Source organism: Trachinotus anak, unplaced genomic scaffold, assembly GCF_046630095.1.
Source record: "Trachinotus anak isolate AG129_WGS33_773 ecotype Australia unplaced genomic scaffold, CSIRO_AGI_Tana_v1 ptg000031l, whole genome shotgun sequence".
In the NCBI taxonomy this organism is placed as follows: Eukaryota; Metazoa; Chordata; class Actinopteri; order Carangiformes; family Carangidae; genus Trachinotus; species Trachinotus anak.
In genome coordinates, this window is record NW_027273882.1 from 256,234 (window position 1) to 268,599 (window position 12,366).

The 12,366-nt window shown below is 40.3% G+C and overlaps 1 protein-coding gene across 7 annotated transcripts in view; it reads left to right on the forward strand.

Moving 5' to 3' along the window:
* LOC139612174 (rho-associated protein kinase 2-like) overlaps positions 1–12,366 on the forward strand; it is a 33,377-nt gene that overhangs the window by 1,068 nt on the left and 19,943 nt on the right. For 5 of the 7 annotated variants that reach the window (XR_011686455.1, XM_071467464.1, XM_071467465.1 and 2 more), the window contains exons 2-8: positions 4,705–4,786; positions 5,309–5,409; positions 6,078–6,215; positions 7,506–7,766; positions 8,562–8,706; positions 8,954–9,092; positions 10,956–11,047. Coding sequence is in view for 6 of the 7 variants with exons in the window: in XM_071467464.1 (XP_071323565.1) it covers positions 4,705–4,786; positions 5,309–5,409; positions 6,078–6,215; positions 7,506–7,766; positions 8,562–8,706; positions 8,954–9,092; positions 10,956–11,047 (958 nt within the window). In the remaining variant the exon portion in view is untranslated. Of the gene's footprint in view, positions 1–4,704; positions 4,787–5,308; positions 5,410–6,077; positions 6,216–7,505; positions 7,767–8,561; positions 8,707–8,953; positions 9,093–10,360; positions 10,801–10,955; positions 11,048–12,366 lie in introns of those variants that run through there. The other 2 variants (XM_071467468.1, XM_071467469.1) reach the window with 1 other exon arrangement.

Below are 12,366 nucleotides of genomic sequence, written 5' to 3' on the forward strand. Positions count from 1 at the left end.
TGCCAACTTTGATAAACCTATTGCCCCTGCTAAGCCGTTCTGCCCCAACATCCGACATCAACTACACATTTTTGAGCTGGAGATGATTTTGTTATCTAAAACTGCACTTTCTTTGTAGGTCTTCTCTTGCAAAACCATTCCACAACACAGTGCTGGTGGTAAGACACAGATTTCAGTATGGTAAATGTAATACTTTTTGAGGCAACCCAGAGACACCTTTGGGCAAATGTTAAGACTGGATTCATACTTTTACTCAGAAGAAGAAATAATCAGATGGAGAAATGTTCAGTTGCTTTATTCGGGGTTGATATTAACAGAACACCACCAGCCGTGGTTGTTAGTCAGGTTATTTTGGTGACATCTGGAAAGAAACCCCATCCAAGCGTGTATTAAGGATCATTACTGAGGTCAACAAGTGCGCTGTTAAAGGAGATTTGATGGTGTATATACATAAACATTTCTGTCTGAAATAGTTCCTGTTGGTGGGAATGTGTCTATTCTGAGTGCTGATGAGTCACAGGTAAAATCCAGAGTAAAGCCACTGTTCTTAGCTTCACAAGAACAACCCCATCTTATTTCCTACTATCACATAATCGGCTGGCAGCACAAAATTGTTCCATTTAAGCCCACGTCCACTTCACCACTCATCATTTTCAGTTTTAGCACTATAGTCAGCTGCATCTGGTTCCTAGCAGCTCTGTAGTGGCGATAACAATGGTCACCATGCTGCCTAATGCAGGGAGCTACCGCTCAGGAAGCTGTAGTCACTTCCTGGAATTGAGATGGAGATAACCCCCATCGTGACCTCACATCACTATTTCCTGTTTGTCTGCAATTATTTTTGTTGTGTTCACACACAAAAGATGTTTTTTTTGTAGAATTTCTTTAATCTCTGGAACAAAGGATTTGGATCTTACACGGTGGAGCTTTTTGGAAGATAAGCTTTATATTTCTTCATTGATTGTCCTGCAGGGGTGCAGCTGATTTATTTTAATTATGAAATAATCTGTCGATTTAGCCTATGAAAAATAGTGAAAAATGCCCAACACAAGTTCAGAGTGCCCAAGTTAAACATCTTCAGATGTCTTGTATTGTTTGACGAGGAGTCCCAAACCTAAAGGGTTTCAATTTGAAATAAAATAAAGCATAGAAAAGCCACAGATTGTCACATTTTAGAAGCTGGAACCAGGAAATATTTGCCATAGTTGCTTGATAAAATTAGTGAAATAAAAAAAAAAAAAACTGTCAAGATTGTTGCAGATTAATTTCCTGTCGATTAACCAATCAAATAATTGAGTGATCATTTAACTTCTTCATGATTATGATTGTTGTTATTTCACCAAGAATTACATATGGTAACTGATTAAGACTTGTTAAACATGTGTGGGCTCGGTGACAAATAATTACCATGAAAGATAATGAACTTCAGTCAGCGTTTCACTATTTAATTAAACTGTTATGTGGTTGTATGCTGTGCTGTAATGATCAGCTGATCAATTGATTGATGATTATTTAAGTAATTTGTCTCATAAAAACATTTTAAAAGCATTTGCTGATTCCGGGTCCTAAAATATAAGGACTTGTTGGCTGGAAATTGTAGGACCACACTTTAGACTCTGGTCAGCATATTCAGTAATTACACATAACTAACGAACTGAATGTGCCAGTCAGTACTACTTTCTGTCTGTATCAGTGTTAGTATGCAGACATAATGATTGATATAGTATTAATGGAAAGGAAAGGCATAATTTAATTCAGGAATCTGAGGAACAATTCAAGGCAGGCCTAGTTTGTATCAGGGAAGGCATCTTCCTTCAGTACCCTTCAGAGTGGCGGAGACCGGATCTGCTTGAGAGGGACGTGGTTTTCATTTTGATGCAATCTGAGCACCTTCATTGTTGCCGAATGTGCTCTTTGACGGTGTGAGCTCACAGTGGAGTGGGTGGGTGGTGTTGTTTAGGGTGGAGAGGAGACACAACCCAGGCGGAACTGCAGAATCATGTTCAGATTTGTCCAGATTCCAGAGGGGAAAATCAGACTTGATCGAAGTGTCTCAAACTCTGACTGAGCTGAGGCTCAATCAGGGGGAAGAGAGATTTAAAGTTTTCAGACCACAAGGCAACACATGCCGACTGTCCACGGTAAAGAGTGGTCAGAATCACAGGATAGGAGTATGATATTATGATAAAGGATAAAGGCCTGTTGATGATGAGAACCTCCTGGAGACTTAAACTGCACCATATCGGGTCTTATTGTCTCACCGGTGTTGCGGCTTGTTTTTGTAGCATCATCATCTCAATGCAAGACAATAAGAGAAGAATGCAAAACCTGCTCTAATAGTCATCTGTTAAATGTCATCTGTTAGTTTTGTCATACATTTACAAAATCGTCAGTTTACCAATCAGTAAAGTAGATCTTAATATATGCTGTAACTAAAATGAATGTAATTGTAACAAAATACAGCCAATTGGAGAAGTTGCATTACACATAGGTTCATAAAACCCATAAAGCCCAGGTGTCTGTATTGGTGTAGTTTTTATGGCTGAGTACCGGCCGTGGCTGGAGGCATTAGGTTTTCGGGTTGGTCATCCCTTTATTGTGAGCACAATATCTCAGTAACACCTTAAGGGAATTTCTCTTGGACTCAAGGATGAACTGATTAGATTTTGTTGGTCAAAGGTTAAGTTCCACGGTGACCTCACAAAACACATTTTTGGCCATAACGCAGGAATTTATACACTAATTGTAACAAAACTTAATAGAAATGTCTGATGTTCTGCAAAAACACTTTTCTAACCACTGTTTAACACTATAACTCAGGAACAGAGGTGGAGATTCTGACCATACTTCACATTTGGTCAGATACTTAATTGGTGACAGTAATCTGGGGATGGTGGAAGATGTGTGTGAAGTATCCACATTTTAGAAGCTGTAACTTCTTTGCAGCGAAATCCATATTCGAAGCATTGCCTACTGTCATGGCTACAAATCTGTTTCCCATCAGAATCAGCTTTATTGGCCAAGCATGTGAACACACACACAGAATCTGGCTGTTTTTTGTGTCTCTCTTAATATCTTTTATTAAATTCCCTCAAAGTCTTCAGTACGAATTTGCAGCAGGGCCAACAAGGATGTAAACTGCAACTTGTCTGGTTGGCTGGAGGCAAACAAGTGTGAGGTGGTAATTCTAGTTTTGTAAGGTAACATGAGGCCAGGAGATTTCTGTGGCACGAACAATGACGCGGTCGCCCACTGTGACTGAATGAGTGACAGTGGGATTAGTACATTTTCATCATGACATCAATAAACAGTATTTAATGTGGATGGGTCACGTCATGGCTGACACTCAATCAGCTTGCTAAAGTCAGTATCAACACCGATGCTCATCTGAAATATTGGATTAGTGTGTCTCTGTTTTTCATGGAGTTCACTCAGTGAATGAAAAAAATAAAAATTATAATCAGTTTAGTCACATATTCCCACAAACCACACACACACACACACACACACACACACACACTCTCCACATACTTCAGTTGAGTCTGCTAAAGTTAGAGCATGATTTATATACAATTCAAATATTACAGAGTTCACCCTGGAGAACTTCATAGCTTGAAACAGCACACACACACACACACACACACACACACACTGTGTATGTGTCACAGATCCTTGAGCGCTCAGCCTGAATCCAGAACCATAAGCTGTTTGTCCCACAATAGCTTCTGAGCCTTTAGGTCTATTTCCACCCGTCTGCGGTGGGGGGAGATCTCTCCTCACCGCTGCTATTTAAAGGTGCAGAATTGTTCCACACGCCGCTGCCCACCCACTCACATGTCCCCGAACAAACAGGCCGATAGACACTGCTGTGGCTCAGTCTCTCCCCCTGTGCCACTACACACACGCTGAATGACTCCAGCTGACCCCTGTTTTTGGGGAACTGAGGGTCATACTACACCCTCACCCAGCCACCTGCCAGCCTCATGCGTTTGGATCTCAGAGACATTTTGGTTCTTCGTGAAACCCAACACCGCCGATTTAAGCACTGATGACACTACTGAGGCCCTGGCTTTTAGTCTGATGCTGCCCCTGCCCCTGTGTGTTCAGCTGTAGGGAGGGGAATGTGTGTTTTTTGGCTGGAGCGGGTGTAGGTAGGCCTGCGTTTGGGCAGGGGGCCGTAACGGCATCATGTGACGAGTTTTTGTTGTTGTATGACTTGTTATGTCTTCACATCCACCCTATTGTCATTGTTTCGCTATGCTGCACATTAGCTGCCCTGTTTTCTCTACCGCTCATGTTTCATTTAGGAGAACACAGTTCACAAAAGTGTACTTCTTTCCTTCCTCCATTCCCTCACGTCTGTTATCTGTCATGACTCAGCAGTAGGTCAGGGCTGCCTGTCCTAACAGAGCAATGACTCTGAATGAAGTTCCTAACATAAATGAAACTTGAATCCATCCTTGAAACATGATTATATTTTCATGATTCTCAATGTGTTCATGAAAAAGCCAGCCAAACCCAAGCAATAATATTTCAAGTGTTAAATGATATTTGTTTCGGGGGCAAACATGTAGATAATTAAGGTTTTTATTACACTTGGGGGAGGATGAACTTGAAAGTGAAGTATCTTTTGTCATCGAACATACACACCATGTTTCTGATTATTTACAAAGTGTGATTGATTTTTTTTTTCCTGTCTCTCAGGATTCCATGAATGCATTGGCTAATGATTTGAACTACCCAGCCCTGCGGAAAAACAAGAACATAGAGGCATTTTTGAGCCGATGTAAGTGCTGCAACTTGCTATGATGATTGTTTTACACTGAAAGAAAACAACACTCTGCTATGAGGAAAATGAAAATTATGAAAATAACCTGTTTGTCAATACACAAAAACTTTATGTATAGTACTTTTTTATAAACAAAAGCATGACTTTTCAAACCTTGGGTTTTTTTGGTCTCAGTTTTACAGGTTTCATGCCGCAGACAGTACTTAGTACACAGAAGTAATTTGCAAAAGGTCACAGAAGAGATAAGAAACAACTGAAATGACTTTCAGATTAACTGCTGTTTAGTCCTGGCAGATTTTAAAGCAAAGCCGAATGATCAGTAAAAGTTAGATACGTGTTACTTTTGTCGAGCGTTATTGTTTTTTCAAATAAATTTTTTTTTCTTTTTTTTTGTGCACTTGTAATGTGTGACATAAGATTGTGTTTTATAAAAATGATGCACTTTTAACCACGTGAAGCCACATGGTTGCAGCTTGACCTTTGCGTTGCTGTGGTGTGATGTGTGTGTCCGTCCCACAGATGAAAAGGCGGTGAGTCAGCTGCGAGAGCTGCAGGTGAAGCTCGAGGACTTTGAAAAAGTGAAGCTGATCGGGAGAGGAGCCTATGGAGAAGTGCAGCTGGTGAGATGTTTAAGAGTTAATAGATATGTATGTGTGGTTGCGTCCTTGCACATTTTGACCTAACAAGTTGCAGCAGATAGAAATGGAGGTGGAGCCGCAGGATTTCTTCTCCAGAGGTTTATGAAATGCAGCAGCTTGCAGCAACATACCAGAAATGTGAACCACTAGAGGGAGCAACAATCTGAGAATCGACAGAAATACAAACTATGCAGCGTCTGGAAGTTGTTTTTGGTATTTCAGATATAATTGTCATAATTGACTTTTTTTTTTTTTTTGGTTTAAAAAGGGGATTTGGGAAAGCAGTAATTCTTCTAAGCTTCCACTTTTTCCAGATGTGTGTCTCTTGTACTGATGGAAGCCTGAGTCTGGTCTCTGCTGAGTGTCTGGTTGTAGAAACAAGTCTGGACAGGCTCATTGTGCAGGAGAGGAGTCTAAAGCCTGGGGGGTGGGGGGTTACTGTGTTTTGCCTGAAATCATGTGTAAGCATGTCTTTGTATGGGTGTGTGCTACAATTGCGGGTTCCCCTCTCTGCCTCTGCCTCCCTCCCTATCTTGGTCATTGTGACATTCTTACAATCTTGCTCTTGTTGTCCTTGTAACTGTACAAGGACAACAAGAGCAGTTTGTACTCCAACGTGTCTCCTTTTGCCTTTCCTGCCTCCGCTGCAGGTCCGTCACAAGGCCTCTCAGAAGGTTTACGCCATGAAGCAGCTCAACAAATTTGAGATGATCAAGCGGTCAGACTCTGCCTTTTTCTGGGAGGAGAGGCACATCATGGCCTTTTCCAACAGCCCCTGGATCGTTCAGGTGTGCACATGTAAAGGTTTTATTCTGTGAAATTCTCACATGATGATTCTTCTTCCACTACAGAGAAAGAACAGAGCTTAGTTAGATGCTTGGCTCCTTTGGACACATCATATAGTGGTTATCATCCCAGGCGCAATAAATATTATTCTAACCTTTACTCTCTAATATTAAGTCTGATCCCTCTCACTGTTTGAATTACACTTTGAATAAAAAAGACTAAAAGGGAAAAAGAAGATGTTGCAAATAAACTGTACTGGATCAATATTAATTTATGAAACACATAGCTGAGATGAATCCAAGTAAAAGCCATAAATTTCCTTTCCTCCTTTTCCCCTCAATAAATCCATCAATCAATAAATCCATATATAGTAATAGAGTTGGATAAAAATGTTAAAGCTTTTTGACAGTTGAACATTGGATTGTATTAAGATTGTAATTCTAGGGTAAAATGCTACATATGTAAACTTAATTTTAGGGATGGACCATATAGATAAAATCTTTGGTCGTGTAATTCTACATCAATTTTATAAAATACATACAAAATAAACCAATAACAAAATACAAAACGTGCTGTACAAATGATTGCAGCTATGATGTGTACATTATGGACAGAACCATAAATGATATATACAATACAAAGAACTATATTAAATCCAGTGTAAACAGCAATAATTTACAGTGTGATAATCGTCACATCACGTGATTATATGATACTGTATCTTTAAAGAGCTTGAAATATTACAATAACCAAAGCAGATAGGATAACAGAGATAAGATACAACCCGATTATATACCGCAATATCCACACACTGGGTTTAAACATGGACTGAAAAAGGCAACATTTGGACTCTACATGGTGTCTTTCAGGCAAATGGAAAAGACGACGTAGAGGACAGCATGTGCAGTAGTACAGCATGTAGACACCAAACTGGTCACATGATGCTGACATCACTATGTGAACAATTCATGATCGAGCTTGATACATAATCAGAATAAAATGCATTTTCAAACTAAATGTAGTTACAGTAATCTCACAAAATTAATAATTTTTGATAAATATAAATATGTTTTTAAAAAAAAAGAGAGGTGCAGCATAGCAAGACATGACGATACAAACTTTCATAGACCAATTATAGATTTTTCCCAGCCCAGTGAAATCAACCTGGTTTCATATCAAGTTGGAGATAATAATCTGTAACTTCACTCGTCTGTTGTTCCATGAAAAATACCACAATGACTCTTGAGTCAGGCTTTGAATGACGTCAGTTGACTCTGTTTACTGTCTCCTAGCTGTGCTGTGCTTTCCAAGATGACCGTCACCTCTACATGGTGATGGAGTTCATGCCTGGAGGCGACCTGGTCACGCTCACCATGAACTACGACATACCTGAGAAGTGGGCTCGCTTCTACACGGCTGAGGTGGTGCTGGCTCTAGACGCCATCCACTCCATGGGCTTCATCCACCGCGACGTTAAACCTGACAACATGCTGCTGGACCAACATGGACACCTCAAACTGGCCGACTTTGGCACATGCATGAAGATGGACTCGGTAGGTTACGTTTATGGTCGTTTTGTTATTTTCAGATGTCTAGATTGGGGATCTTTTTAAGCTCCAGGGAACCATTAATGTTAGAATAATTTCAGGCCTTGAATCCTGAAGACAATACAGCTCCTGGATTACTTGAACTGATAGTGAATTTACATTTCTGTCACAAGTGTCCTTTTATCTGGGCCCTTGTGCACCACCAAGTGTTCAGACCGTGAAGTGAAGCCCAGGGTTGCAATCTTGCATCAGGTTGTTTTGCAAGGCCCCAGAAGTTATTGTCAACCAATCTAGATTACAGCAGAGGTTCAGCCTCCGGTGTGAGCCAGCAAGTGTTTTTCCACCTTTTGTTTTTGCCACAGCAATTTCAAAATAGCTTGTTTACAAGTGGATTCACACATTTGAGCTCTCTGAAAATCTACCAGCAGACAGTGTGTCTCATATAATTTCCTTCTTTCGTATAAAAAATACGGTCAAAACCATCTAGTAGAGTTAAACCTTTTCTATAAATTGTCTATATACACACATATTTATGTTATATTTAATTTGTGTGATTCTTACAGGAAAAGGTAGGAACAAGCAGGGAGTTGTACATATAGGTCACAACAAAAAAACACACCACAGTGTGTTTTATAGCTTTGTGTCATACATTTATCCCCTTAAAGGCTGACTTGTAACTGGTTTGGGGTCACAGGAAATGTGGACATTCGGCCTTTTTGTTATTTTCTGATTAATCCCCAAACTCCACCACTTTATTTGCTTTCCCTCTGTAGCATATCTTGTGTATCTGTTTGTCTGCAGACAGGCATGGTGCACTGTGACACAGCTGTAGGCACACCAGACTACATCTCCCCTGAGGTGCTCCAGTCTCAGGGTGGTGATGGTAACTACGGCCAGGAGTGTGACTGGTGGTCTGTAGGAGTATTTATCTATGAGTTGCTAGTTGGTAAGTGACCTACTGTTTTTTCAGCCATGTTTTTTTTTATTATGGACTCATCTATTAATAGAATATGATGTTTCACCTATGTTATGTAAAATCCTGTCTTGGATGGTGGAGTAAAGCTGTAGCTGTTGAGTCATCAGTGTAATCATCAACAACTTAGCCCAACAGATTATTTTTGTGCTTTCTGACTGTTAGAATCCAGCAATTTTTTCTGAAATCAATGATTGTACAAGAGGTCTTTTTTTCGCAGGTGAAACTCCCTTCTATGCTGAGTCCTTGGTGGGAACTTATGGAAAGATCATGAACCACAAGAACTCTCTGATCTTCCCAGATGATGTAGAGATGTCTACAGAAGCCAAAGCCCTGATCTGTGCCTTTCTTACTGACAGGTTTGCACATGGAGCTTTAAATCATAAAAACCAACACTTGTGTTATGTGCTTCAGCAAGAATTCAGAGTATTTCACAATTTCATGCTGCCCTGCATGTGCAGACAGTTGGAAACATGCTCGTCTTTTTTCCTTTTCTACTTTAATATTATACTAATAGCTGGACTATGCACCAGCGAAATAGCTTTGTTTGGTCTGTAGAACAGAGCAGGGAGCACTCACATCATAATTCAGCGTCAACCTTTTTGGCAAAAGGGTAGAAAAAACATCTGGTCGTAAAGACACTAAATGTCCAGTCATTCTTCAACGTAACTTTCTGTGCATTTAGAGCATTAAGAACAACATCTTAAATGAACAGTGTGAGGAATGTGGCAAAGATTAGATTTGGCAAAGTTGACAAAGTAATTTGCATTCAGTGGAGCAGGAGTAAATTCACTGCTGTATTAGCAGGAGATTATTCAATTCAAGAAAGAAGTTTTCAAAGGAATAATGCTGACGATGTATAATGTTGATATGTTTCTTACTTTTAACAACTCCCATGAGAAGACCTCAATACTTTCTTTTCCCAGCCTGTGTGTGTCACTTATACCCCAACTTGTTTGTACCTACTGAAGATGTAGACCTTTAGGTCACAAATATATATATATAATATATACATTTTTTAAAAACACCAAATAATTTTCCGAAACAGTAGTAACATATCACCGTTAAAGGTAAAAATTACATGAATGGATGTGTGGGTGTGGATCATGTACTTGGTTCATGGCCCAGCCCCCTGGCAGAAACCACTTCCTGTTTACATTAGTAGCTCCTCCCCCTGGAGGGCTCGAACACAGGCCCTTTCTGCTTCAACACAGAGCAGCCTTTCATTTTTCCTCACACAGTTTATTTACTTTCTCAGTCACTACTTTCCCCACCACAGGCAGAATCTCACATGTGTGTACAGCTACCAAGCCACACACCCACACATGCACACATACACATACACATACACACCTTTAACACTGACCAATGAATGCATTCACCACTTAACCCACATGCTCTGTCACTGTCACCATGTTGCTGAATCATTCCTGCAAGCACTGCCATCTTCTTCTTTTTAGATTTTGGAGCCTCCTTCTTCCTCATATGTTTTTCATCGCTCCCCAGATTTCTTGTAAATTTCTTCTTCTACCTTTCCCTGGTGTCACTTTCCATTTCTCCATCCTTCCTTTTTTTCTGCTGTAACTTTCTCCTTTGCACTCCTGCAGTTTTCTGGGCACTGTTATAAGCCTGGCTTGGTTGCATGTTTAATTTTTTTTTTTTTTTTTTTTTGTGGGGGTTTAAAAACTCTCCTTTTTCTCTTTCTTCCTCCCCACCCCTGCCCTCTCTTCCTCTTGGCTGGGTCTGGAATGTCCCACACGTGGCAAGCCTAAATTGCCGCACCCCTCCAGCCCTGTACCCAGCGGTGAGGGAGGGAGGAAAGGGGGGACAAGGAGAGAGAGAGAGAGAGAGAGAGAGAGTGTTTAGAGTCTTTGCAGGGAAGGCAGCAGCAGCTCTAGCAGTCGTGTTTGACTCAGTCAGGTGTGTTGATGTTGCCTCCTGCACTCTGATCCTGCTATCTTCACTCCCTCTCTCCTCCTGGATCTGTATTATCTCGGCTCTGACTGGTCAGAGGAGGTTTTCAGGCGTGTCCAGCATCCACCAGTGGTCATGCGGCTCTCCATGCTGGTCAGTGTGGTCAGGGCCGAGTGGTCACTCCACTAGCCTGTGTGTTTGGGATGACATGTTGGTGATGGTGGTGGGTGGAGGGGCGGAGCAGGGTGTGTTTTGTGTTTGGGCCGAGAAGGCTCTGCTCACAGTCTTGGTCCTGTTGCTGTGTGCAGGACGGTTCGTCTAGGCCGCACTGGAGTGGATGAGATTAAATGCCACCCCTTCTTCAAGAACGACCAGTGGACCTTTGACAACATCCGAGAAAGTAAGTGTTTGCATGTTTTTGAATCTTTATAAACTTTGATTTTTAATTCCCACAATGCAGGTGCAGATTTCTTTCCATCTCTGGTAATGTGTCACTTTTTTTTTTCCATTCCTCAAACTTCTTATCACATCCAGCACGTTCCCCTACAGGTCTGTTTAGTTTCAGCCTTTGTTCATAGTTTATTTCCGTCTCCTGAGCCATTAAGCCTGCATATATGGTGCACATGTTCTCCATATGCTCCCTGCTCATATCTAACATTATATGGCTGGGTGCTGCACAGAGCAACAGAGCACATGATGCACAAAACCTGCAGCAATAACCAGCTGCCTATGGATCTCACTCCAGAGGTATACCATAGAGAGAATTCATTTTTACTACAGGTTTTTACACTAGATAGAATAACACAGTGTTTTGTTGGCAGTGTTAATTGGCTGTAAATATTATTCTAATACCTCTTAAATGTGCAAATGAAGTGCAGACAGTTTAATATACGAAAAAGTTATGACCTAAATCCTTCAGTTGATTAAACATGGCATACATGACATGGCATACACCCAGACGAGCAATATATACAGTGACGAAACTGAAAGGCAGATTGAATGAAAGTAGGAATATCATTTCTTAAATGGTGTCAAGGAGCTGATGGATGTTTTAATGTTGAATGATTTAATGTTGTTAAATAATAATTACTGTTTAACGTAAGAATATGATGGTGTTACAATGTTCAGGAACAAAACAAATTGTGATTTTAGTGTTTTATTGTATTTTCTCTATGGTTTCATTTACATTTACAGATTTCATATCATCCATGCAAAAATCTGTCTTTATTTACAGTCATAAAACGGTTATCTCAGGTTAAATAAGTTAGTATATATCCCTTTAGAATTAATGACTCAAATGTGTGTTAAAAAAATAAGTATAGAAAAGGGAAAAAGAATGAACATAACACATCAACTAATCTGGGTCAAATAAGGTCAATAAAATCAAATACATATCAGTTTGAATGTTCAATGCTTTTTTATAAAATACTACATAATACTACTATTATGATATCCATCATTATCAAGTTCATACTTCAGACATCATTTACATAGGAAGGAAAAAAGAAAGACGAAGGAAGGAAATAAGGAAAGAGGATATATTAGCAATATGAACAGGACCTCTGTCTGTATATAATTACATACAGGCTCTTTTTCTTTGACTCGCCGTCTCTCTGCTTCACCTGGCTCTGATTAAGACGACAGAGAGAACTTCTGATCAGAGCCTGGCAGTCTGGAACACGAAACCACTTCGGTGCCACTGCTGCGCTGCTCAGCTCT